Raw genomic sequence first — 27,140 nt, forward strand, 5'->3', positions numbered from 1 at the left:
TCCTCAGGTGCTGTAATTGATTTTTTGGCAGTACTCTCTGAACATAAAACAAACATAAAAAACTGTTTGCTTTTAGGTTGTAAGAATGGGACAACAACACTGCTGTAATTAAATGTATGGAACAGGGTATAGGAAACATCAAGCTCCAGTTCTAAAACGAAAATCAAAAATGAAAAAACCCACTACACAGAAAGTAAACAGAGCAAAGAAAAAACAATTTTCAGTGTAAAAATCATTCTTTTCAAAATACAGGTTTTCTTATAGCTGAAAATGTGAAATGTATATCAGAAAATACTCTGTCATTAAAGCAAGAATTTTACATACTAATTGGAAGAAGAGATTATACAATAAGACCACATAACCTAAAGTCCTGTTTTAAAATTTCTTTATGTAAGAGTTAATTTATCTTAATAATAAAATGTCCACTTGTACTCTGATTACTCTGAAGGCCTGCCATTTAAAATTTTCATGAGAGTAAATTGCATTAGTCATTCCCCATATATTAGTAACTCATTAATAATTGTTATTTTTAATTTTTCTACATGGACTTATTTATTATTACAATGTACTGGACTTGATCAATTCCTTATAGTACAATTGGCTTATAAACCTATAAACCTACATCTGTGTGTGTACCCATCAGTTACATCCATACACTCACTGAGTCATTTATTCTGCTTTGCTCACCCTTCTGCTAACAGGATAATGCTGGCTGGGGACAAGAGATGGTATAGGTTCTTTCTACCACCACGTGGTCACCCAAATAAAATCATGTGGCTGAACTACATCTACTACAAAGCAAAAACCACAAACATCTGCTCCAAGGATATAGCATTTGTCATCTACTTGTCATTCATAATTTAAAGGAATACTCTCCTAATTTTCCTTCCTTGTGAAGGAAAAATTCACAGTAATACTGATATACTTTCAACATTTTTTCACATTGTAACACATAAAGACAGCAGAGATCAACAACTGCACATCACTGTTTCTAAGTATCATCTATTCGTCCTACTTCAAAGTCACCTTTACTCCAAGAACTAGAAACCTGAGACTTACACAATTTCCCTAGAAACCAATTACCTAACAATGTCAGGTAGCACAACAGAGGGGAAAGGCAGCATGTCAAGACCTGATGACTATACCTAGGCAGGAAAGTAGCGAAGAGATCTGCAATCAGATAAATCTGTCTCCATCAGTCTTTCTCATTTTCCTCATCAGAAATAATGGTATCTATCCACGATTACTGTGATGATCCAGTGAGGTTAAGTATTAAGTGAGATAATCTAAGTTACCCAGAACAAAGCCCGGCACACAAATGTCTCTCTCTTTTCCCCAATTCTCCAGCATAGAAGAGAGTCAGGGAAATGAAAACTAAACCAAAAATCTAACTCTAAAAAACCTAAGACAAATTCAACAATGAATATTCCCATATTCATGATCTTTCTAATTGGGAAGTCACTCACTGAGAGCCTTTTTACTATCTGCTTAGATAGATGTAGCAAACCTGAATCAGGGATTAAGGTAAGACATAATGCACTGAGAAGAATCAGACAAAAACATAAGAGCTCAGAGTGTGGCTCAGAAGCACAGTGGTCCAGAACCATCTGGTACATAGGGCCTGCAGTCCTACATCCTTCAGAGTCCCCCAAGGACATCACTGTGATGTATCACAGTTCAGTAACTGATACTCAGCTTGACGACTTAGTCAACAACCAGAAACTTAAATTATAGTCAGCCTTCTCCACTTAAGAAGGCAGTGATACGGGTAATTATTTAATAGAAATGGAAGAAAATGGTTAAACACTTAAATTGTCAGTTGTAAATATAAAGTTCAGTCACCTGAAGGAATTCATTTCTCTGAAGATGATAAAAACAGATCATGTGTGGGCCTACTTTACTTGAGAAGAGTAGGTCCTCTAGAAAAACCACGGTGGGGGAGGGCCTTCTAAATTAATACAGAAAAATAAAATAGTTCTCAGAACACTGACAGAACAGATTCTGGAAATTTGTGAATTTAATATCAATTTATCTTCAAACTCTGTTTATACTAAATTAATATATGAAACATCCTAATATTTTTTGTTATAATCTCAACTGCTAGATATTTAAAACTACTTAACAATTGATTATTCTAGAATTAATTATGTTTATCTAAATCAGAACAGCAACTGGTGATAATATCCTCAAGTTTGGGGCATTTTATGATTATGCAGCCTTTTGGGGATACTTCTAATACACATAGTCCAAAAAACTGTTTCCTTCATTCTTCTGTACTAAATTAAGTGAAATATTTAACTAAATCAAGATGATAAAGGCTATCATAATGAAAGCCCATTCACTGAACTGAGAACATATATCCAACCTCACATATTCAAGTGCTTCAAATAACAAAGACCAGGAAATACCTTTTGCTAAAAAGGAGTCACAACTGGAAAGTTTCCAAATTTAGCATGATTAGATTAAAATCAATGTAAAAGAGCCAGAAATCTGTTCCTCATAGTTGCAACAATTAAAGGCCTTTAAATATAACTTAAATAAATGTTCACACCCTGCCAGCAGGTCAAAGAGCACACCTATAGCTCAAATGAGGACAAATTCTCCTTCTTTTAGGACTAAAAATATTCATACAGTTTCAGGAGAATTTGGTTGTCCAGCATACATATTTGGTTTTTTTAGGCTCCGTGCTTAAGTCTGTAGAAGATTCTGGATTCATGTGGACCCACTGAGAGGGGCATAAGAAATCAGCACGTGGCACATACTCTATTACCCTTTCTGAAATGTTCATCTCTCACAATAATTACTAAGATTTTACATTCTAAAAATTGGTAACCAAGAAGCAAATCACCTTTTGTGTTTACAAAAGAGCACGCTTAGAGCATAAACTGATTACTTTTATGTCGTAATTTGAAACATTCAATAGAAACAATTTTGAAATAATCAAATTACATTAGATTTAGTGTGTACCTTCAAACTGATTCTGCAATCTCAGTATCATAAGTTATTTCATGTCAGAAAACTGTTCCCTTCATCCTGTATTTTAAGAGACTACAAATAATAAATGTGAAACACACTAATATGAGAAAGCCGATGAGACCCTCACCCGGCTCTTAATTGGTGGCATCTGGCTGGGTTCTTTATGGCATTTAACACAAGACATAAATCACTTAGTTCCTTCTTACTCAAGAATAATCCCAAGATTATGAGACAGCTTTTGTCATGTGGCAAAAATGACACTAAGACAGGCCACACAAGCTGATAATCATTTAAGAATTCATTTTCATTCACACAGATGATGATGAGGACAGATGCCCCTTAGCTGCGCCACTATGGACAGAGCTGAGAAGGGGAGAAACGGGCTCCCGATGACACTGCAGAGAGGCAGGAACCAGCCCCGAAGAAACAGTTGTATAAGCCAGTAAATTTCCTTTCCGCTTGGTCTCAGGTCACATTTGTGTTGTCTGCATCTGACCCGCATGCTAAATGATACTAAGCATCAATACTCAGTATTTCTAAGCTTGGACATGAAGAAAACCATGCTGGTGGACAGAAATGAGGAAGCGACAATGGGAATTTATTTGCAAAGTTGACAACTTCAGTTTGGGGCACTTGTAAAATCGAGTCCATAAAGCCAGCTTTCTTATTAGACTTGTATCCTGGCAATATCAGCAAATTTAAAGAACATGTTCTTACTCTCCAGCTAAGAAGAATGTCTTATCTTGTACAGCTAGGGTCAAAAGTAGAAAACTGAGAAGGGTTCTGATGGCATCTATCTTTGACTCAGAGTCATACTTGGTTTTCCGTACTGCTGGGTTTCCTGGTACCAGTATTTAATTCCTCCGGTCCTGGATCCTTATCTGCCATTATTGTGGAAACTGGCCATTTGACCCTCTGGTGTCCATGTCTTTGCCAAGTCCTTATGTGACAACTGATACCTCTGTTTGTTTCCTGGAAATCTTGATTTTCTGGCTTATGGGACACTTAGCTCATTGCTAAATCCCTCTAGCAACAAAAGAGTATGTTCCTGGACCATGACTGTGACCCAGAACTATTTTTTCATTCTGGCTGCTGAACCTGGCTAATTCTGTTGCTACCATATCCCAACAAATAAAGCACACTGAGGTTTTAAAGAAGCTTTAATTTCATACATCACATTTCTGAACATAAAAAAAAAAACTGTTCATTTAAAAATATGATTATATACCTACAAATCTAATGAAGCACACAAAATTAGTTTGGGCCTACTATTTTGGTCTAATTGAAACATTTTCATTATTATTTTAAATTATTTAAAATGCCCAATTATATTATTAATCTATTTTTCAAGTTTTAATCTCATAAGTTAGAATAGTATTTTAAATAAAAATGATACTGGAATTAACACTTTATGTGAGAATCGTATGTAATAAACTTACAATGACAAGGTCCCTTAAGACAATCACAACATTTTTTATTAAAGATTAGTAGATATATATATCTCTTTTCAGGGTTGTCAGATTTCTGCTTAGATTATAAATTCTTCCCAAAATATCCGCTGAAATGTCATACTCTGGGCTTTTCCTTACCTGCTGTTCCAGCTTCATGAGTTTTTTCTTCAGGTTTGCCATTTGACTTGAAAGCCCTTTTCTCCTCCACTTCATCGTCCCCCCACCACGATGGCTGCCCATATAAGGGAGTGCCACGAGGCATGGCAGAAATATCTGGAAAGGAGCGAAAAAAATCTGCCTAAAGCATATGAAACAGAAAAAAAATAGACTTTTGCAGACTGCTAGAATTGCCTGGTTAATTTATTAAATGAAAAGAAAGTACAGTCTAGGTAACTGAAAAGTACTCTAAGTTGAAAAACCTGTTATTTGTTTAAGACCCTATTCAATGCTGGACATCACTAAATAAATGAAATTTTACACTGGTGAATATCTAAGTATGCAAACCGCGTTAGCCTAATAGCTTTTTTGTGAAGTAGAATCAGTTTTTGGTATACAGAAACGGCTCATCAAGTAAGTCTAAATAAAAAAAAAAAAAACAAAAACAAAATTTTGGTATGAGTGACCATTAAAAATATTTTTAAAGCCTACGGGCGTTGCAGAGTAACTAAATTTAAACTAGCTGTTAACGTGACTAGTAGGTTTATATCTGAGCAAATTTGGTAATGTCTATTAGTTTAAAAAATTGTTTTTGTATAAATGGGATTATTTATCTAGAGCAGTTCCTGGAACATGATGAATATAATAATGATGATGATGTAACCTCACTGGGTATTTCCTGTTAATTCATTTCAGTTATTATAGTTCAGAAAAAGCATAAAACATGAAATAATAAAAATAGTATAAATGACCATATTTACTTCCCTCAAATATTTAAACATATTTAACACAACTACCTATAACGGCCACATATAATTATATATGTGTGTTATATAATCCTTTCTAATGGAGACACTGGCTGCATTAAATCCCTCTCTAAAGTTGTCATTTTTTTTTTTTAAAGATTATTTATTTATTTTTTGACAGAGATCACAAGTAGGCAGAGAGGCAGGCAGAGACAGAGGGGGAAGCAGGCTCCCTGCTGAGCAGAGAGCCCGATGTGGGGCTCGATCCCAGGACCCTGGGATGATAACCCGAGCCAAAGGCAGAGGCTTTAACCCACTGAGCCACCCAGGCACTCTAAAGTTGTCATTATTATAAACTGATATGGACATGGCCAAGTTCTGCAGAACAAAGCACGTGATTTCTTTACAATCAAGCAGAAACACAGTGTTTTCCAGACGCTCACTCACCCAGGGCCTTCTCCTCAGGTCGCAGTGCTTCTGCGGCTTTGTGCGGCACGTCAGTCGAAGTATCTGCCAGCTTTGCATCGAGACTTTTGGCACATGCAGATTTGGATAATTCTGATTCAGAAGATTTTTGGGACAACTGAAGCTGAATGGTAAACTTCTCGTGCTACAGAACATTTAAAAATGAAAATGAAACATCTAGGAGTAAAATCAACCCTAGCGAATGACAGGTTTACAAAAGGAATGAGGAATCATTTTTACCTTTAGTGCTTCTTCAGGGACCCTCATTTCTCCTCGTACTACAGTGAAGAGATTTGTATGTAAACAGAGCTAAGGAAGAATATCATTTCAAAATTCTGATACTCAAGCTTTAAATGATCAAAGATAATTTTGAAATTGTCCTACTTTCAACAGGTAATTACAATGGAAGCATTATATTCCCCTTAAGAGTTAAATGTTATAATATGCTCACAACCATGAAGACTTTAATTTTTAAACTAGAGAAAAATCTAAAATCTAGCAAGTAATTCCCAACTTAATCAGTAATGGCCTTCAGGAAGCAAATAGCTGGGTGATTAGACCACAAAAGACATTTTCAGTTCTCACAAACAAACAGTATGACTGCAAAGAAAAAGCACCTGGGTCAAATTATATTGAGTTAATCACAGTGATGTGAAAGGAAGTATCTCATCAGTGATTACCCAAGAGTAAATCCTGAAAGAACTGGATTACTCAGACTTTATAAGCACTGATAAAAACGAAGTTCATTTCGAAAGTGCAGAAGAAATGCTATAATTATGGTCCTTACAGCAACCACAATCGCCCCTTTCCTCAGGCGTTTCAGTCAAGGTCATATTACATTACCAAACAACTGATTCTATACAGATTAGAACCAAGTGCTAGATAAAACGAATGCTTTCATCATTATGCCAAAAAGAACAATGCCTCTGTATATTAAAGAATATCTTTCACTACACAGCAGAGGTCACATTTCCCACCATTACTTAACCCTGTACTGAAAGGACTTTTATAACCATGTACTAATAAATCCTATTATCCTATACCAATTCACAGCACCCTATGACTTCAAGGGTAAAAAGCTATAATTATCACAACCGCTTGGGGTAAAAATAGTTTCCATGTCTAAGGAGCAGCAAACTTGCAAACGAGTATTTAATTTACATTTCTATTCATTAAAACAATGAAAACTCGGAATTTTTGTGGCGTTGTAAAGAGCTCTGGGGAATATCCTGTTTAATTCCACGGACTGGTTGTCTTATTCTGTATATAGGGAACTTGAGGACTGCGGGGGTAAAACCCAAGACCACAATCTAGTCAGCTGAATCCCAGTCCAGGATTCCCGTAGCTGTGAAATATGTGAAATACTAGAATTTTCCTTTTTTATTTTGTACACATGCTGGTACCATACTTCCTGATATAGGTGAAAATACATATTTTGTAATAATTTCATATTTCATGAAAAGTAAGTCTAGTAATTTTGTTTTACCCCCAGGAAACTCATTAATAGTTGGAGAAGATTCAAAGCATTCCTACATTTCCAAAGGAAAACAGTGTCTCAAAAAAACTGAAAGCCATTTCCACTTTTCCAGTGGGAAACACACATGACCATAGCCTGCTATAAGGGTTTTCTGGGGGCTTCAAATTTACTCCTGAGAGTGCTCCAGGCTATACCCCAAGGCTAGTCTAGGGTACTGTCTTTAGACTTAAGGCTCCTTTAAGATCCAGAACAACCAGAGAGAGGCCACACTTCTTGGGGGCAAACACTTTACCTTCCAAAATGGTTTGAGTGGAACCAAACAGCTCAAGGATTCTCTTGTTTGCATCATGAATTTGCCTGAGAACACTGGTATCCCTATGAGATTTTGAGCCTGCCTTAGTCCTCACATTTGCCTCCAAAGTTATCATCCTCCTAATGGTACAGAGACAGGTTAACTATTCTTAAGTTGCTAATTTAAAAAAATGACAAACTAAGATACAATTACTCATGTTGTCAGTAAGTTAAAAATATACAATACAGTATTAACTAGTAACGTGGATTACATCTGAATTAAAAAGTTACAGAAAGTTTAAATTCTTGCTGATTAAAAATCGTATTTATGGGGTGCCTGGGTGGCTCAGTCGGTTGCATCTGACTCTTGATTTAAGCTCATGTCATGCTCTCAGGGACATGGGGTTGAGCCCTACATCGGGCTCTAAACTGATCCTGGAGCCTGCTTAGGATTCTCTTTGTCTCCCTTTGCCCCTCTCCCTGTTTGCATAACCTCTCTCTTGAAATAAAATCTTCTTTTTCTTTCTTTAGATTTTATTTATTTACTTTACAGAGAGAGAAAGAGAGATTGCAAGAAGGCAGAGAGGCAGGCAGAGAGAGAGGGGGAAGCAGGCTCCCTGCCGAGCAGAGAGCCGGACGCAGGGCTCCATCCCAGGACCCTGAGATCATGACCTGAGCCAAAGGCAGAGGCTTAACCCACTGAGCCACCCAGGTGCCCCAAAATACATAAAAATTTTTTAAAAATTCATGTTTGTATGTTATTTTCCTGTTTCTTTACATAAGGCTGTGTTATGGCTATTCTAAGTCATCCCTATGTCAATTTATTCAAGAAATATTTATCTAAAAGTGGGGTCAAAGAAACTCATCTGCATACAAGTAATGCTCTCTAAGATCCTATCTTTTATCTGAATGATAATTAAAGCTAACTAAAAGGAGAGCAAAATTTTAAACCGTTTTAGTTACTCCTAAGGCCTTAAAAAAACCAAGTATCAGATATCATTGTAAACACATCTTTCACAAAAATTATTTTAAAAATAAAGTCACTAAGTTGTTTCATTGGGGAGATACCAAGCACTTACAGAAGAAATCCAATATTACATAGGAGCTTTTGCTGCTTTGGACAAGATTTCCAGTGCTTTAAGGTTTCAAAAAGTGCTACAGTCTTAAACAACTGAATGGACATTAATAAAATGTTCTCTGAAAAACTGTATACTAAAAAGAATGTGATTCTCATGATACTGAAGACACTGGATGCCACAATATATGAGAATACCTGAATAAAATTATTTTATATAGTGGAAGAATGGAAAAGAGCATTTGTTTTCTAAATTTGCATATCTTATATGTGTGATTTAAAAATACACATATAATAAGAATACCCTTAAAAAGTCTCCTTAAGGGGCGCCTGGGTGGCTCAGTGGGTTAAAGCCTCTGCCTTCGGCTCAGGTAGTGATCCCAGCGTCCTGGGATGGAGCCCCTGCATCGGGCTCTCTGCTCAGCAGGGACCCTGCTTCTTCCTCTCTCTCTCTCTGCCTGCTTCTCTGCTTACTTGTGATCTTTGTCAAATAAATAAATTTTAAAAAATCTTTAAAAAAAAAAAAGTCTCCTTAAGTTAAACAAAAACTTTTCTTTTTGGACCTTCTCCTTAGAAATATGGAAAATTTATTTGACTATATTCAATAATGAAATACACAATTATGCTAAAATAGACTGCACACTGTATTGACAAGGCAGGTCCTAGGAGATGCCAAAGTTTTACAAAAAAAGTTTGTGACAGAAAAACTTCCAAGGGGAAGATTTTATTTTTTCAGCAATTTTCTACTAGCTTACATTTGTCTACACCTTTAGAAAGAGGTATCATCTTATTTTGGTAGATAATACCTTGGCTAACTTTTAAAAAAACCTGTTTTATAAGAACATAAATTTTATTTTATTTATTTATTTATTTATTTTTAAAGATTTTATTTATTTATTTGACAGAGAGAGATCACAAGCAGGCAGAGAGGCAGGCAGAGAGACAGGAGGAAGCAGGCTCCCTGCTGAGCAGAGAGCCCGACGTGGGACTCGATCCCAGGACTCCAAGATCATGACCCGAGCCGAAGGCAGCAGCTCAACCCACTGAGCCACCCAGGAGCCCAAGAACATAAATTTTAAACAACTCCTTTTAACTTTTCTTCTATGACATGACTTCTTATTTAATCACTCATCTCAATTTCTTAAATTTACTTCTTTCAAGCTTTGAGAAATGTTCCCCATTTTTGAAATCTGGAAAGCGTGTTCATGTATTGTTGTGGATATCAATCATATTAATCAGGAAGAATCTTAACTCCTCTAAATGAAGAATCCTTGATTTTTAGTTATGTTTATCCCCCTCTTGATCATTTTTAGCAGCCATGATCCGGATTCAAGCATACAATGCTAAATGTAATATTCCAAGTACAGATAAATCATAACCTTGAAAATTATGACAATGATTTTTATCTTGCTTCTAATATGATTAATCCAGTAATTTTGTGGGCCATTATTACAGGAATAGACAACTTCTTTGGGAAAAAAACCTCATTAAAAAAATTAAGGTAGTAGATTCTTATACTGACTCATATGACTGGGATGGTAAGGATTTTGAAATTTATGTATTTAAGTAATGTTTAAATCATTTTCCACTGAACTGATTTTCCTACTAGTTCACCAGTGATTCTATCTCAATCTTTTTAAACTAGTTCCTTATCTCTCCTGCCTCTTCGTATTAGAATGTACCAGGTTTCAGTCCTGGACCTCTCTCTTATCAACCTGTATTCACTCCCATGAGTGATATCACTTAGTCTTAAGATGTTAAATATTATTTAGACAATGGAAATTCCCAAACTTTTGTCTCTAGCCTACACCTCCTCCCCTGGATTCAATTTGTATATCCAGAATGGCCAAAATCAACTTCTCAGACTCCGGCTTCTGGCCAGGATGGAAAAAAGGAACCACAGTCACTCTCCCATCTGAAGCAACCAAAAATGCACAAAATATATAAAACAATGGTTTTCAAGACAATCAACGTCAGGGAACAAAAGATAGTGATTCCTGAGTGAAGAGAAACCAAACGAGGGGAGTCTAATCACTGTCTCCAGATGACCACCTTAATAGAGCTTCCAGGTCACAGTGCAAAGAGGGGTAATCTGGACAGAGCCTGGCAGGCTCTCTGAGCTGTAAAGGAAACAGGGTTGAGTCTAGGGAAACCAAAGTGATTAGAGTTCATGGGATTGAGTACTCAAGACAGAGAGCTGCACAGAAGAGAGAATTCCACATGTTCTGAGGATATCACTCAAGCATTCAGCTGAGTATTGATCAGTAACACACACGTGAGAGAAAACTACTACCTGGTCCGGGGCAAAAACCATCTAAAAGTACTACACGTCACAGTGCCCAGTACACACAGATGGCAAGGAGTGGTGTTTGTTCCTAAAAGCCAGGCAGGAAAACCTCATGAATCATACGTCACTGAATAAAGGAGAGGACACAAATATCTCCTGTAAAGTGCCAGAGAGTAAATATTTCAGACTTTGGGACCATGTGATCTCTGTTACAACTACTCAACTCTGCTGTGGTAGTCCAAAAGCAGCCACGGAAATATGTAAATGAGTGGGCATGGCTGTATTCCAATAAGACTTGTTTCAAACATGGGCTGAAGGCCAGATTTGCCACTGGGTTTGCTGACCTCTGTAGTATACAGAAAGGTCTTGCCTCCGTAGTGGGGAATATTAGTCTCAGACTAAGCTTAGAAGCCTAACAAATCTTAAAAACAAGACCCAAAGTAATAAAACTGTTTCCAAGTACATATACAATACTCCACAAACTCATAATGCCTGTCATCCACTCAAAAATTACTCTACATGCAAATTAAATCAATTAAAACTGATGCAGACCTGACCCAGATGTCAACAAAGATGTTAAAAGTTACAATCATATTCTATATGTTCAAAAAGCTAAGTAGTAGTTTGGGAGATATCAAATACAAAATCCAAACAGAACTTCAAGAGATGAAATCTATACTACATGGATTAATGGCAGATTAGACACTGCAAAAAACAAACAAACAAACAAAAAAACCCAGTAAGCTTAAAGACACAGCAATAATAACAATCCAAACTGGAACACAGAACCAATGATTAAAAAATAATACATACACAAAGTACCAGTGAGTTGAAAGACAATGTCAATAACCTAACAACATCTAATTGAAGGAGCAAAATAATATCTGGAAAAATAACAGCAGAAGCATTTTCTAAACTTGATTAAAATTATAAACCCACAGACCCAAGAACCTTAACAAACTCCAAGCAGGGGAAACATGAAAAAAATTACACCAAGGCAGATCATTCGAACTGCTCGAAACCAGGGACAGAGGGAAATAATACAAGTGAGAATACGGTAGAGAAACAGCTTTAACGCACTGAAAAAAAAGAAATGCCACCTACAATCCAATACCCAGCAATAATAACTTTCAATAACTCAGGTGAAATACTTTTCCAGACCATGAAAATGAACAGAATTCATCATCAACAAAAATCATACTACAAGAAATGCTAAAGCCCTGAGCAGAAAGAAAATGACACCAGATGAAAACATGGACCTGTAAAGAGGAAGGAAGAGCATGAGAAATGATACCTACATTGATTTAAGATATGGGTACAATGCGTATAAAGATAGAAGATATTTTTCTTATCTAAATCTCTAAAAGATAATTGACCTTTTGCTCACAATGAGGTAGGACGCAGTCTGTAACATCTAAACATAAAAAGTTGACAATCGTAACAAAGATCAGGACAGAAGAAATGGGAATTATACTACTATAAGGTTCTCATACTATATGTGAATTAGTATAACATCACTTGAAGATACAACTTAAAATTAAAGGTGTAATTATAAGTCTTGAAGCAACCACTAAAATAAAAAAAAGAAATTATGGGAAAAAGATGACAAAAACTGATGGCACAAATATCAAGATGACAGATTTAAATCTAACTATATCAGGTGGCTCAGTCGGTTAAGTGTCCAACTGTTAGTTTTGGCTCAGGTCATGATCTCAGGGTCCTGAGATCAAGCCCTGCATCAGGCTCCACGCACAGTGGGGAGTCTACTTAAGATTCTCTCCTCTTCCTCCTCCCTCCTGCTCTGCTTCTCCCTCCCACCCCCCCCACTCACACTCACACTAAGATAAATCTTAAAAAAATAAAGTAAAATAATAAACCTAACTGCATCAATAATCACACTGAACGTGAATGATCTAAATTCCCAAATGAAGGCAGAAATTACCGGATTGAATAAAGAAAGTAAGGCGAACTATATGATGCCTACTTCGAATGTAAAGACACGAACAGCTTAAAAGTAAAAGATGTTCCATGCTAACACTAATCTAAGTAAGTAAATAAAGCTGGAAAAACTATATCAATGTCAAAACAAACCATATTTTGGAGCAAAGAACATCATCTTGAATAAAGCAGTTCATTTTGTAATAATAAATGATGTCAATTCATCAAGAAGATATTTTAACCCTAAATATTTATATACCTAACAACCAGGTTTAGAATTATAAGAAGCAAAGACTTCTGTAGGGAGAAACAGACAAATCCACAATTATAGTCTGAGGTTTCAACACCTCTCTCTCAATAATTGATAGAACAAATGGACAATCCATCAGAAAAATATTGAAGATGGGAACCAAGTTGGCATAACTGACATTAATAGAACACTCCATCATCCCAAAACAACAGAACACACATTCTTTTCAAAAATACATGGAACACTTATCAAGATAGATAGATCGGGTATATTCTGAGCCATGGGACAAGTCTCAATAAATCTGAAAGGATCTGAAACATATAAAATATGTCCTCTGAGCTCTATAGAATTAAATGAGGAGTCAATTACAGAAAGTCTCTGGAAAACCTCCAAATTATTCTAACAAACTTATAGATAACCTGCATTCAAAAACCAAGAGAAATTAGTAAGTATTTTGAATGTTAAAGCAGTACTTAGGAGAAAATTTATAGAACTAAAAGACTATTTTGGTTAGTTAAAAGTCTTTTAGTTCTATAAATTTTCTCCTAAGTACTGCTTTAACATTCAAAATAGTCCCAAATGAATAACCTCAGCTTATATCTAGAAAAAAGAAATTAGTAAGAGAACAGAAATCAAAGAGAAAACAATAATAGATGAAATTCAGTTCTTTCTATTGCTGTGACATTTTAATAAATGGGACAGTTTTCCACTCCGAGGTATAGCAGTTTGTAGACTGGCTATCTATTAAGCTTAATTTTAATATGAATAAAGCACAATAATTAATTTTAGTCTGGTAGAGCCAAATGTAAAACAATATAACATAAAATTTGTTTTAAGAATTTCACCCCATGTAATAAAATATCTGCCATTGTAACAGTCCAAAGTTCACTTACGTATGTACAGTGTTCAAAAATAATAAGCAACATGAGATGCTATTTTAAAATAATAAAATTAACTGAGCCTACCCTGAGGATTTGGAATAGCAGCTCTGATTCAACACTGATTTAAAACCCTAAAACAGGGGGGCTCTGGGGTGGCTCAGTTGTTAAGTGTCTGCCTTTGGCTCTGGTCATGATCCCAAGGTCCTGGAATTGAGCCCTGTGTCGGGCTCCCTTCTCTGCCAGGGAGACTGCTTCTCCCTCTCCCACTCCCCTGCCTGTGTTCTCTCTCTCACAGTGTCTCTCTGTATCAAATAAATGCTAAAATTTTTAATTAAAAAAAAAATAATAAAACCCTAAAACAGTCCTCTGGAACAAAAACATTTGTCCCAGCAATTTCAGAAAGACCTATTATGAGCTAATATAAAAAAATATATAATATATTATGAGCTAATATAATATAATATTAGTTCACTATTAAGAAATCACTATACAAACTGTAAAAGCAGGAATGATTTCTCAGTAGTTTCTTCTCGATTTAAAAGTAAACAGCATAGGGGCGCCTGGGTGGCTCAGTGGGTTAAGCCGCTGCCTTCGGCTCAGGTCATGATCTCAGGGTCCTGGGATCGAGTCCCGCATCGGGCTCTCTGCTCAGCAAGAAGCCTGCTTCCCTCTCTCTCTCTCTCTGCCTGCCTCTCCATCTACTTGTGATCTCTCTCTCTGTCAAATAAATAAAAAATCTTTAAAAAAAAAAAAAAGTAAACAGCATAGAGTTTTATGGAAACTCGGATTTCCTACTATTTTCTCATGTTTTGAAACAGCTAAGTTCAAATGGATTAAGGACATACTTAAATTAAAAATATATTTGTATTCATTGTTTGATGAAACTTCTTCTGCAGGTAGAAAACGGCCCATGAATCAAGGCTTGAATGTTAATTCTTAATCATTTTATGTGATTCGTATTTTTAAAAGGATTTAAAACATACAATTTGCAAGTATTAATACTTAATGGTTTCACTTTTCACATGTCATTTTGTTCCACACGTATAAGGTTTATATATGCGCTACAAAAATATTTTTGAAAAATTTTAAGTTAAATCTAAAAAAAAACCTAGTTATGCTTTAATACCATTTTAAAGTGTTAGTACATTTACTTTATCTAAGCATCAACTCCAGATCGCTGAGACTACATCGTCTATGCCAGAGAAAGTCTACCTGAGTTGCCAATACATTTAACCCATTCTTCAATACTGAAGTCCAGGTACATGAAGTAACTTAAAAAATAAAAACACAAGAAAAACATTCACTATAATGTAGGATATCTATATTTTAATTAAAGAAGAGTCCTTTCCTACAAAGCTCTGTGCCTCCTATGAACAGAAATGTTTTATGGTTCTTCTGTCAATCTTGTCCCCTCTCCTCACTAGGGGTTCTTTACCCTACACTAAGAAGGACAAAGTCATGTCCCTGTTCAGTTCTTAGAATCCCATTTTTATTTACTTAAACATTTTTATTTTTAAGTAATCTCTACACCCAACTTGAGGCTCACACTCACAACTCCAAAATCAAGAGTCATATGCTCTGACTGAGCCAGCCAGATGCCCCTTAGAATCGTATTTTTAAAAACAAAAGAATCTTAACTACACGCTAATTGCATAATTAACTTAGCCAGGGAGCGCAAGTCTCAGGAGATATAGAATACTGGAAAATCTGAATTAAAGAGGCAACAGAGACAGAATTCATAAAATAGAGTAAAAGTATGAATGGGAAAAAAGGGATAAATTCTTACAATCCTCCCAGGTGGCTGATCTGTGCCATAATCATCCAAACAACAACAACAAAAAATCCCTGAGATGAACTAATATTAAACACTCCTCTGTCGTCTCCTTGTTACATTCTCCCACACCCAAGTTGCATATATAATACCACTACAGGGAAACCTCTGCTCAAACTATATATAGAGAGTGGGGAAAAGCAGAGTCCATCAATTTTTCTAGGATTACTTTTAGGAACAGGCCAAAATACTGACCTTCCCCAAATATATATAAATACATAACATTTTTAAACATGTATTTTAGAATGGGAGGCCAAAGAGACTTCAAGCATGCCTCCACTGCAAATTCTTCATCTCAAGAAATGTTAATTTACACCAGAAAAGATTTTTGAATAAATTTGATGAATGTACAAAATCATATAAGGATATCATATCCAAATCTCAGCTTATCTTCAAGTTTCAGGGTGATATAAGTCTGTTCCGGAATTCTTACATCATTCACAAAAGTCTACAAAGAGAGAAAAAGGTGTCAGGTTATATATGGAGTTATTAATTGTTGTTACATTTCGGGCAAAACAAATACTCAAACCTTATACTTAAAAACACATGCAATATGGTGGCTAACACAGCTTGTGTAGCATAAGATGTGCCAACGCATCTTCTAGGCTGATAAGTGATTTCTTACCACACCCTTCATCAATATTTTAACACCCAAAAAACCAAGCTACAGCGCCTCAGCCTACTGTGCACCGCCAAGACAAAGTTAGGCACCTAAAAATGATGCTAAGAAAAACTCCTAATTTGAAGCTGCCAAATTGTAAAGGGAAATACTTAACTCTTGATATATCATCAGGGTTCACTAAACTCAATTTTAGCTTTTTTGGACGATTTTAACCATCATGTTTGATATTTCATTACATTCATTACATTTTTCTTCTCCCAAAGAACAAAAAGAGAATTTACTTCAAAAAAATGTATAAAACTCGTATTTTCTATTTTACAATTGCCAGATGAGTCCTTGAGACCTTTCCACGACTCTAAGAATATTATGGGATCTCGCTGACCTTATTTTTCCTGTTTCTTGAAACATTCTGCTATTTCATCAACCCATCATCATTTTATCACTACTCATCAGTGATTTCTAACTGTCAAAATGTCAAAAATGACCAAAATAATAAGAAAAGAGGAGAATGGCATTGCCTAGAACACTGCTATCCAACAGAAATAAGTGACACATATACTCAAGTTTTCTACTAGGCACATTAAAAAGGTAAATGAAAGGGTGAAATTAATTTTAACACTATATTTTAACCCCAACCATATATCCAAAATAGTGCCATTTCAACAAATAATCAATCTAAAAACCAACAAAATATTTCCTGTTCTTTTTTCTGTCTTTCTGACTGGTCACTTTGTGTGCATCACTGACTCGCAGCCGCTGCAGGGGGAAGCACAGGATTAGAAGGATGACACAGTACACGGTCACTGCAGCTGCGACCATCACTGTCCTTACTGCGTTGCCCACAACACAGCACCGTCTCTCCAGCAAGATGTGACACATCTGGAGACACTATCTTTGTCCTTCTCTTTTACAAGCTATTAAAGAGCACCACTGAGGATTCAGAATTTCTTGCTTAACATCCATAAAGGCAAAGAGAAGAAAACGGGAAGATATTCCACAATTGTAAGTTGAACACAAAGAGATAGTAGAGCTCTAGACTACGTAACTGTAATAAAATTGGTAATAATGTAGCAAAATATCAGACCACGAGTCTTCAGATAAACATAATCCTGGATAAATGTTCTCTTATGCAAGAAATGGTGAGACAAGGCTGTTTTCAAGGACAAAAAGGAAAGAGGGTATTTTTCTTTCATTTTTTGATGTTTGTTTTCCAACACTTACTTGATTTAGTTTCTAAGTGGATGAATGCCCAAGGCAGGTTTCTCTACAAAGCTATCTAGAAGGGAGGATGATGTAGAAAGAAATAAAATTACTAGTCTTCTGTTAATAAATCTAAAACTAAGAAATGTTTTCCAAGATAGCAAACATATTATGGAAGACAGCTATCTTCTAAATAAAATCTTAAGCAGTCAAAGCCTTAAAAATAATGCACTCTGATAATACAATGCAAGAAGAACTAGAAATAATGATAAGCTCGAAGAGCTAGAAATGTATTGAAATCTGAAACCAACACTTATAAAATGGATATATACCCCAGGTATCCCTGGACAACTGATGAACAATACCTGTTTTGTATATTATGCACCTTTGAAAACCAGGAAAATCAGAAATAAAAATATGAGTTTGTCAGGAGTATTTATGAAAATTTCAATTGTTTTTCATTATCCTTTTATCCTTTTGCAAATTACTGGTAAAAAGACTTACAGATTCAACTAGACACAGATGGTGATGATTATTTTTCCTGGCACACTAGAAGTTAAAGCCTTGGAATTTGCTAGATTCACAAAACACAGAACACTGTTATACTAATTGCCTAGAATGAAGATATTATATAAATATCCAAGTTTTCCTCTAATGAGCTGAAACTTGAAAAATTATTTTTTCTTTTTGAGTTCCATTCTTTAAATCTTCTATTTGATTGGATGTGAGATGGCCAGGATACCCTATTCGGGAAAGCTCCCCCCATGGTGAGGAAGTTTTCAAGGATACTGAGTAACATATCGTAAAATATATAAGGAAATTATGTTATTGTGGTCATATACTCAAATTCCTATGCATAACCAACACTTTGTAATATGTCATGGAGTATCAGTTGCAAATCTGTAGAAAAGTTAGACGTTATGATCCTAATTCCAAGCACAGATACATGGATACAGTGGAGTACTGCTAAAACGTGGGATAATCCCTTACTATGATTTATGAGTAATCCTAAAACACAAGCTTCCAACATCTGTCACAGAAAGGCTGAAATGTTAATACAAAGAAAATTCAAAGGCTTCAGGCATTTGTAAATTAATTTCGCATTCATTTCCCAAATGAACATTTTAGAGTGTTTGAAAAGTTACACCTTGAGTTTCCCAAAATGTTCTAAGTATAATTACAAAATAGAAGAGCTGAGGAAAATGATAGAAAAGTAAAGAAAAGAATAAAAGAAAACATTAATTCACTGAAGTCTGGTATGCAGAAGACAAGCAATTAGGTTCACTGTGTCAGAGGAATGCCACCACAGCTCTTAGCCACTTTCACTTAAAAACGTCTTAACCTAAAATACCGTTTCTACTCAAAAGGCCTAAGATGGCCAATCAGATCCACGTAAAGCTTAAGGCTGCTCAAATCTCTTAATGAAGCACCTACCACGTGTCTGACATATATATTAGGTAGGTACTGACAAAAATCAAGGAACATAATTTTAACATGTTGGCATTTATGGCAGAAATATTCCCTGAGGTCTAAAAAGGCTTAGGAAGTGGCACCTGGGGGCGCCTGGGTGGCTCAGTGGGTTAAGCCTCTGCCTTCGGCTCAGGTCATGATCCCAGGGTCCTGGGATCGAGCCCCACATCGGGCTCTCTGCTCTGCGGGGAGCCTGCTTCCTCCTCTCTCTCTCTCTGCCTGCCTCTCTGCCTACTTGTGATCTCTGTCAAATAAATAAATAAAATCTTTAAAAAAGAAAAAAAAAAGGAAGTGGCACCTGGGTGGCTCAGTGAGTTAAAGCCTCTGCCTTTGGCTCGGGTCATGATCCCAGGGTCCTGGGATAGAGCCCTACATCGGGCTCTCTGCTCAGCAGGGAGCCTGCTTCCTCCTCTCTCTCTCTGCCTGCCTCTCTGCCTACTTGTGATCTCTCTGTCAAATAAATAAATAAAATCTTTAAAATAAATAAATAAATAAATAGGCTTAGGAAATAGAAGCCAGACCCAGAGCTTCAGCATACAAAAATGCAAGTGAGAATCTCTGAAGGGAAAAAGTCTCCTGACAGTGACTGTAGAACAAAGAAAATTTCAAAGAGCAAAAGGAAATAAATAAATAAATAAGTAGGCATTTTAATACGTTGAACATGGGGAAAACAGGTTTTGTTTCTGGTATCAACGCACCGGCTCACACCTCCGCCTTGCAGGTGGAACAGGTACGCACAATGAGGCCCGGAGGACAAAGTTAACAGACGAGATCTCCGAGTTCAGAAGCAGAATGCTGGGATTCAAATTCAGGTCTCCCTCAACTACAAATCCCATGCTCTCTCTGTCTCAAGGAAGCCCGGGTGTCCAAGCCAGGCCAGCTCTACAAACTCCCTCTTCCAAACCACCAACTTACAGAAGCAAAGCAAACTAGATAAACATCTCTTCAATTCACGTACAACTAAACTGCACAGCTGATTGTATAAACCATTTAACCACTGTGTATTATCTTTTTTTTTTTTTTTAAAGGAAACACGCCCATGGGCCTCTTTTGGCCTGTAGCCTACCACTTAGCAACCATTATTTTTTTTTTTTTAAAGATTTTATTTATTTGTCAGAGAGAGAGAGGAGAGCGAGCGAGCACAGGCAGACAGAATGGCAGGCAGAGGCAGAGGGAGAAGCAGGCTCCCCGCCAAGCAAGGAGCCCGATGTGGGACTCGATCCCAGGACGCTGGGATCATGACCCGAGCCGAAGGCAGCTGCTTAACCAACTGAGCCACCCAGGCGTCCCCCACTGTGTATTATCTTAATGCTCTGGGAAATCCGAACAGAGTGAGTGGCCAGGGGCACGACCCCCTCAATCACACTGCCAGGGACAAAAGTCACCTCTTTTTCCCTATAGCTTCTCCTCTAGGCCACCCTGGTCTGATGCTGACAGAAACCCCAGCGTGAAAAGGGGATGCGGCAGCAGAAGCTGGGACACAGCGAGCTAAGGGCCAGCCTAGCAACAGAAGCCACATGTGGACTGGGATGGGAGTGGGACGGCACAGGCCATCATGGCTCTCAGAGGGGCAAGTGCTCAAGTGGACGGAGGCAGGAAGAACTGAAGGCAAATGAGGGTTTTCACAGAAAGAGAGGCTTCTTCAAGGGGCCTGCAGGGAAATGGGCCCTGATAACAACGTCAGCTACAAAATCCGTCCCAGCTTCCTCGGGCGGAGCAATCTCATTCCTGGTAGCAGCAACATCAAGTGTAGATCTAGGTCCCTTAGGAGTATATTTTAGGGTAGGACAAAAGGGAGGAGTGAAAGTGGTCAGAGCTCGAGTTATTTATAAGTTGGGTTTAGCTGGTAAATGCTTTTAAAAATATATAGCAGTGGCTTCACTGAAAAGTATGTAGGCCACAGGGTGCTAAATTTAACTGCTCTTCTTATCATAACACTGTCGCCACCATGACTACCACTTACTGAAGGCTGACTGTGTGCTGTCTAACCATTTACAATTAGGAACCCACCGTAGCTTCACAACAGCCTGAGCGGAGTACCGTTTTACTGTGAACATTTAAGAATACTGAGGAACAGAAAAATTAGGTAACCTGTGTACAGTTACATCACTGGCATCACTGGTAAGAATTCAAGCTGGGCTCATAACCACCATGCTTCTGAAATTACTACTTTTAACCTGATGCTCAAATTTCTAGAATTATATGAATTTTAAGAGTAAACAGGCTGTGAGTAATAGTTGCTCTTGGATATGGCGCATGACAGGTGGGAGTTCACAATTCTGTTCTGGCGTATGTCGTAGGCTGTCATGTGGGTAACAGCACAGTTAGCTGTCATTCGTGCGATGCTCTCTAGCTCCGCACCAGGCACACACTTACTTGTACTGTCACATGTCATCTCCGTAACAACACTACAAGAGCAGGAATTATCGTTTCATTATTTTAAAGCTAAAGCAAGGTAACTGAATTTTTCATGGAGTCTTCATACTCACAAACTCGTTACATCCTCCTACAACTCTGGGAACTAAAAGGAAGATGTACAAGGAAGCTAAATTGCACAGAGAGTATGTGATTTTCCCCAGATTTACCAATGGTAAAGTACAAACTGAAATTCAAATCCAGGTCTTGATTTCGAGTTCAAAACGCAAATGTTGCTCTCTAGGAGTTATTATCTTTCACAGAACTATTGAGTATAATCAAATTAAGAGAAAGGTCAACCCAGGGAAACTTCTAAGTTAGTATTTCACCTGATTTTTTTGTAACCAACACCAAATAATTTTTATATTTGATCACAGCCTTTTAAAAGAATAAAACACCATGATGTAATCCTTACTTATTATTTTCCAAGATAATAATGTAAAGACACCTATGACCACACTGTGGTGGAGATGAAAATTTTTAGGCTTAAAACCAGAATGTAACATTTTAGTTAAAATAGTCCACATATGCAAGTAGATTAAAATTTTTCTCTATAAATTCCTAGATATAGAAAGTAAAGTTAAACTGCATTCAAAAAAGGTTTACCGTGTTCATGCACTGTGCAGAGCTCTAAGCAAAGGCTCAGGAACCATTCTGGAGCTCACGATCTAGCGCAGTAACAGGTAAGTAAAAGTAGATATAATACAAGGCTGATAAAGCACCCCAAAACGAGATTAAAACAAAAGTTTACAGGTGTGGAGAAGCAAGAAAGTAATTCTGCTAACAGGAGCTGGGAATCAAAACAACACACTTACCTGTCTCATGTTAAAATGAAAGGCAAACAAGGGTTTTCTACCCACTACGGTAAAAAATGGTTTCTACCCAGGCTGCCTCCCTCTCTGCTTTAATCTGCCCACCAGGTTAATAACATCAGCAAGTTAATATTCCTAAATGATTCTCCTCTTTTCCTTCCCTTCAGAGAGAAGTGGAATTTGGGTTTAAGTACAACTTGTATAAATGACAAGGCAGATGGAAGAATTACGAGGCTGAAGAAAATCTAACAAATTATTTTAAGAAGGAGACAGCAGGGGAGCTACTGTTCCCCTGGAGGTAGGGCAAGCAAAGCAGGAACCCGCAAAGTGAGTGATATCAAATGTGAGCCATTTCACTTCAAACCTGAAGTACTGAGACTTAATTCTGTGTGCCATGAGAAACAAACAAAGGCTTGAGAAAAACTAGCAGAAAAACAAGGTATGTCAAAGACTAAATATCAATCTTTCAGTAGCAGGCCAATTCAGAATGAGAAAAAAATGTTTCACGGTAATTGCCAAATTTCTGCATATGTTTTTCCATATAATGCTTAATGTATATTTTGAAAAGCAATAGCAGTTTGAAGCAGTTGGGATACATTTAGTTTCTGTTAAATTCACTTTAACAATTTCAAAGCACAACTATGGAAAAATGTTGCATTTGGTTATGTTAGCAGGACCATAACAAAATTGAGAAAAAATAAGAAATTATTCAATACTTTAGCATTCTCTTATTCTGTGGCTCCTTATATTCTGACAATGTGGAAAAATCAAATGAAGTATTATGAAAAAACTCACTGTAGTAACACAAAAATATCTTCAAAGTAGGAATACAAAAAAAAGCAATAATGAATACTGGTGTTTAAATCACATGCCATATTTTTAAGGTAAATGGACGTGTTTCACGTCTTTTTTACTCTAGTATAGAAAGTTCTCCACCATCTGGCATCTAACCATGTTTTCACCTTTTTTCCTAAGTTACCCTATACTTCTCTGTCTCCCAAGAGTGCTTTTTTTCCTAACTGCTGTGGCTTTCCACTATTTTCCCACATATAAATACAAGCCATCCAGTGAGGTCAACTTTCATCTCATCTCCTTAAAGAAATCTTTTCCAGCCATTATGAATAATAACAACCAACAACCTTCTGAATTCCTGTATTTACTGCCAATTCAGTTTCTTGAGAATGGGGGCTAGTTCCATATTCTTCCATATGGTCCCCAAAGTGCTATGTACCTAGTAAAACTTTAAGAGTAAAATACAAACTAAAGGAAGAGAACGCAAACAGGAAATATAATCTGATTTGTCTTTTTACAATATTAAAAAAATATTTAAGTAAGACAAAAAGAAAATCTTAACTTACCCCATTCAGGCTGCCCAAATCTTTCACCAAATGTTCATCTGCAGAGGCGTCATAATTGATTACAGCATGTTGCTTATCCACACTACGAGACTGAAAGGAATTTTTCTGAGTTAGGAAATACAAGAAAATACTAGGATAAATAATAAACACAAAGATTTTTGGTTAGATACTTTATATTAATAGGACAGTAGATAATTATAGAGAAATACCAAAGTGAAAGTGGATTAAATAAGATTTAAACTGTGTTACTATGCAACACAAATTTGGCATCACTCCCCAAGAAGAAAGCAGCCAAAATTTGAAGATTCCTTTCTACTAAATTCACACATTCGACTTTTGAAAGAATTTAAATCAGGTGATTTTGCTGAATGCATCAAATGACAATTTTTTCTTATAATTCAAAACTGTTACATGGAAGTCATGAGAATTATAATTTCATGATGTTTTATGTATCTTACTGTTAAAAAAAAACTATCCTACAGGATTTTCTTCTTTCGATGTTGAAGATTACAGTGTAAATTATATAAGGAATCAAAAGACTTAGAAGAAAGGAACACAATGTGATACGTTCTTGAACAAAATTATCCTCACTTAAAACATGGGTCCTAAAACTAGAATTCAAGGGGAAGTTCTAAGAGGGACAGAGATAGAAAGTCAAAAAAAGGAATTAGAATAGCAAAGTGATTATTGAAAATCAGTTTTCAGTCTCTCTTCAAGTATGCAGCATGCACACATGCCTGCGCACTCCGGAGCTTGGGGAGTTGTCTGGAGACAGAAGCACTTTCATTGAAAGAAAATATCCACATAGTGACAAGAAGAAACAGTCTGAGAACCACACCAGATCTGAACTCAGTAACACTGAGGGCTACTACGGGAACCTGGGTAAATGAAAAGCAAAGAAAGTATCCCAAATGGGGAGAGACGTGACTTCCAGTTTCCAGTCCAACATGAAAAGAGCATGCAAGTCATCAGTCCCATCCTTACAACAAGAAAAAAGACACGCCAATGGAAAATCAAAAACTAATCTTAGTTTTCTCAGAGCACTGAGGTCATAAGGTCAATTCGCATCCTGAAAAGTGGGGAGAGAGGTGAACACAGAGAACCACTGCTTCCTGAAAACGGAGACCATGGCCGCAGCCAGCAAGGGAGGAAAACCCAAGGGTAACGTGAGTTACTGTGAGACATGAATGCCAACTCACTCGCAAGATAAAAGCTCCTAGGGGCACAGCCTTGGGGGACACCACTCTCTGAGGAGTTTTCTGAGTTTCACCTCCAGAAGCCCCACAAGAATGTCAGGGTGAAGACTGGAGAAAGTCTTCTTGTGTCCCCTTAGTGTGAGGGTCAAAGTAACCATTCTGAAATAGACCCAGAACATTCTGTGGTCTCCAAGGGCCTGCCCTCAAGGAAGACTCTTTTACCACCAATGTGGGATTTACCAGAGCCTAACTGACATGCAAGAATGGAAAGACTGAACTTCAGCATCCTCTAGCCTTCCTGCCTCTATCTAAGGGGACGAAAAAGAGCTGAGATGTGCCTGTGAAGGTCATGACCCCACAAAAAGTCTGAGGACTAGTCTAAGCATATAGAACGCTTCCTCTCCCTCCCAGTCTTACCATTACACCCATAGGGGAGATTACAATGGGAAACACTGCTAAACTCAGATTATTTAATAAAGGATCTCTAAGGAAACTCAGAAACCACTGGAGAGACGAAAACAAGGACACTAGAGGAAATGTTAACCTCTGATACTTTCAGCTACAGACAACAGTGAACACAGCCTGATCCTAGTCCCATCAACAGAACGCGGTCAGCAACTAATAAAATAATACCAATATAAATCCTAGTTGAAATGATCCTTTCCAAATAAATATCACTGAAATGAAAAGCTCCTTCCTCTGTTAGCTTCAACTGCATATTGAAAAAGTTGGGGTCATCTGTCTAACATTAGGAACAAACAGTGTGTGACTTCAAACCATCTTCCAAAAACACCTACACATTCATCATACATATGATCTTCGCAACACAAAGTTTTAAAAGTTGCTTTTGGGTTGGTTTTCTCTGAAACCTCAAGTTCCCTAGAACAGACTGAAGAGCACCTTTCTGTGTTGTAGGATTACTGCCATTTCTCTGCAGCTCACCTGAGAAACCCACTGCGACGGTAACCACTACGAAACATCTGCATTCAATCTAGAAGTTACTTAAACTTCATGCCAGTTTCTATCGTCATGTTTTAAGTTATTGTTCTGTTTAATGAAGTGCAAAATTCAGTTATTCTGGTGACAAAAGAAGCACATGTAGCACCGTCAGGAAAACGATTCCTCCTTCCTGTGTATTCACTTAGTCTGTGGAATAAAAATCTCTGCCTGCTCTAAGACAAGTGAGACTGCAGGTCCACGTAGGCTCTTAATGACCTTGAACGAATCGTCATAAATAATCTGTGAAAAAAAGAAACAGAGAAGGAGCTCAAGTCCTTAGAATGGTGACCTGAAATTCAAGGGGGAAAATCTAAGTGAAAGCTGAGAGAAGAAAAATCACACAGGAAAAGGAGTTACTGTTAGCTTTGGAAAACAGGCCAAGTGGCTGCTTCTGGAGCCAGGGAAGCGCAGCTTTCGAGGGAATGGTCAGCACACACCAGCGATGAGAAAAGGAGGGTTCAAGGAGGAAACAGTCAGGAGAGGCCACTTAACTAAGTGAACAACTTGCTAGAACCCGGAAAATCCTGGACCTGATATACACCTTGCCCTCAAATTGTGTATGGGGGTAGCTAAGTACAAGAACACCTCCCGTGGAACGTAGAGCAAACCTAAGACACCAGAAGACAGCAGAGTCCACTGAGTTCAGACGCCATTCCAAGTCTGGGGGCTGGGAGTGGAGGAGTGAGGATGCTATCTGGGGTCAGAGAAAGCATTTTGTTTGTTTGTTTATGGTTTATTTATTTATTTGAGAGAGAGCGCACATGCACATGCGTTGAGCAGGGCTGGGGACAGAGAGAATCTTCAATCATTCTGGGCTAAGCACAGAGCCCAACGTGGGGCTGATCTCAGGGTTAACTGACTAAGCCACCAGGCGCCCCTGTTTGTTTTGAAATAAAGAGGGTAGTAACATTCTGAGAAGACCAGGCTTATGAACTCAGGGCAAGAGCGATCATCAGTTACACAGTTTGTGTAACTCTTTAATAGCCAATGAAAGAAAGCAAATAAAAATTTCTGCATTTAGTTAACTGCTGTTTTCAAGGTGGTGGTATGTTTCAGCACCCGTCAGAGAAACTCAGCAGAAAACCAAGATTATAGAGCGTAAAAACATCTAGAGAGTAGTCAAGAAAAACTAAAGGAATAAGGAAGATTCACTACTTAACATCTAACCATGTAAGTACTGATTAATCCATTTCCATTTCCAGATAGCAGATTCACATTTTCTCTAGATTACACTGCCAGGAGAA

At 37.3% G+C, this 27,140-nt stretch overlaps 1 protein-coding gene across 13 annotated transcripts in view; it reads right to left on the reverse strand.

The window, feature by feature from the left end:
- The window catches only part of CEP170 (centrosomal protein 170), a 124,316-nt gene that overhangs the window by 52,539 nt on the left and 44,637 nt on the right, over nucleotides 1–27,140 (reverse strand). For 8 of the 13 annotated variants that reach the window (XM_047705785.1, XM_047705787.1, XM_047705784.1 and 5 more), the window contains exons 3-7: nucleotides 23,702–23,806; nucleotides 16,194–16,272; nucleotides 6,035–6,093; nucleotides 5,777–5,939; nucleotides 4,566–4,700 (exon numbers count right to left, since the gene is read on the reverse strand). In XM_047705785.1, the coding sequence (XP_047561741.1) occupies nucleotides 4,566–4,700; nucleotides 5,777–5,939; nucleotides 6,035–6,093; nucleotides 16,194–16,272; nucleotides 23,702–23,806 (541 nt within the window). The remainder of the gene's footprint in view (nucleotides 1–4,565; nucleotides 4,701–5,776; nucleotides 5,940–6,034; nucleotides 6,094–16,193; nucleotides 16,273–23,701; nucleotides 23,807–27,140) is intronic. The other 5 variants (XM_047705792.1, XM_047705790.1, XM_047705781.1 and 2 more) reach the window with 1 other exon arrangement.

The sequence above is a fragment of the Lutra lutra genome, chromosome 15 (assembly GCF_902655055.1).
Source record: "Lutra lutra chromosome 15, mLutLut1.2, whole genome shotgun sequence".
NCBI lineage: Eukaryota > Metazoa > Chordata > Mammalia > Carnivora > Mustelidae > Lutra > Lutra lutra.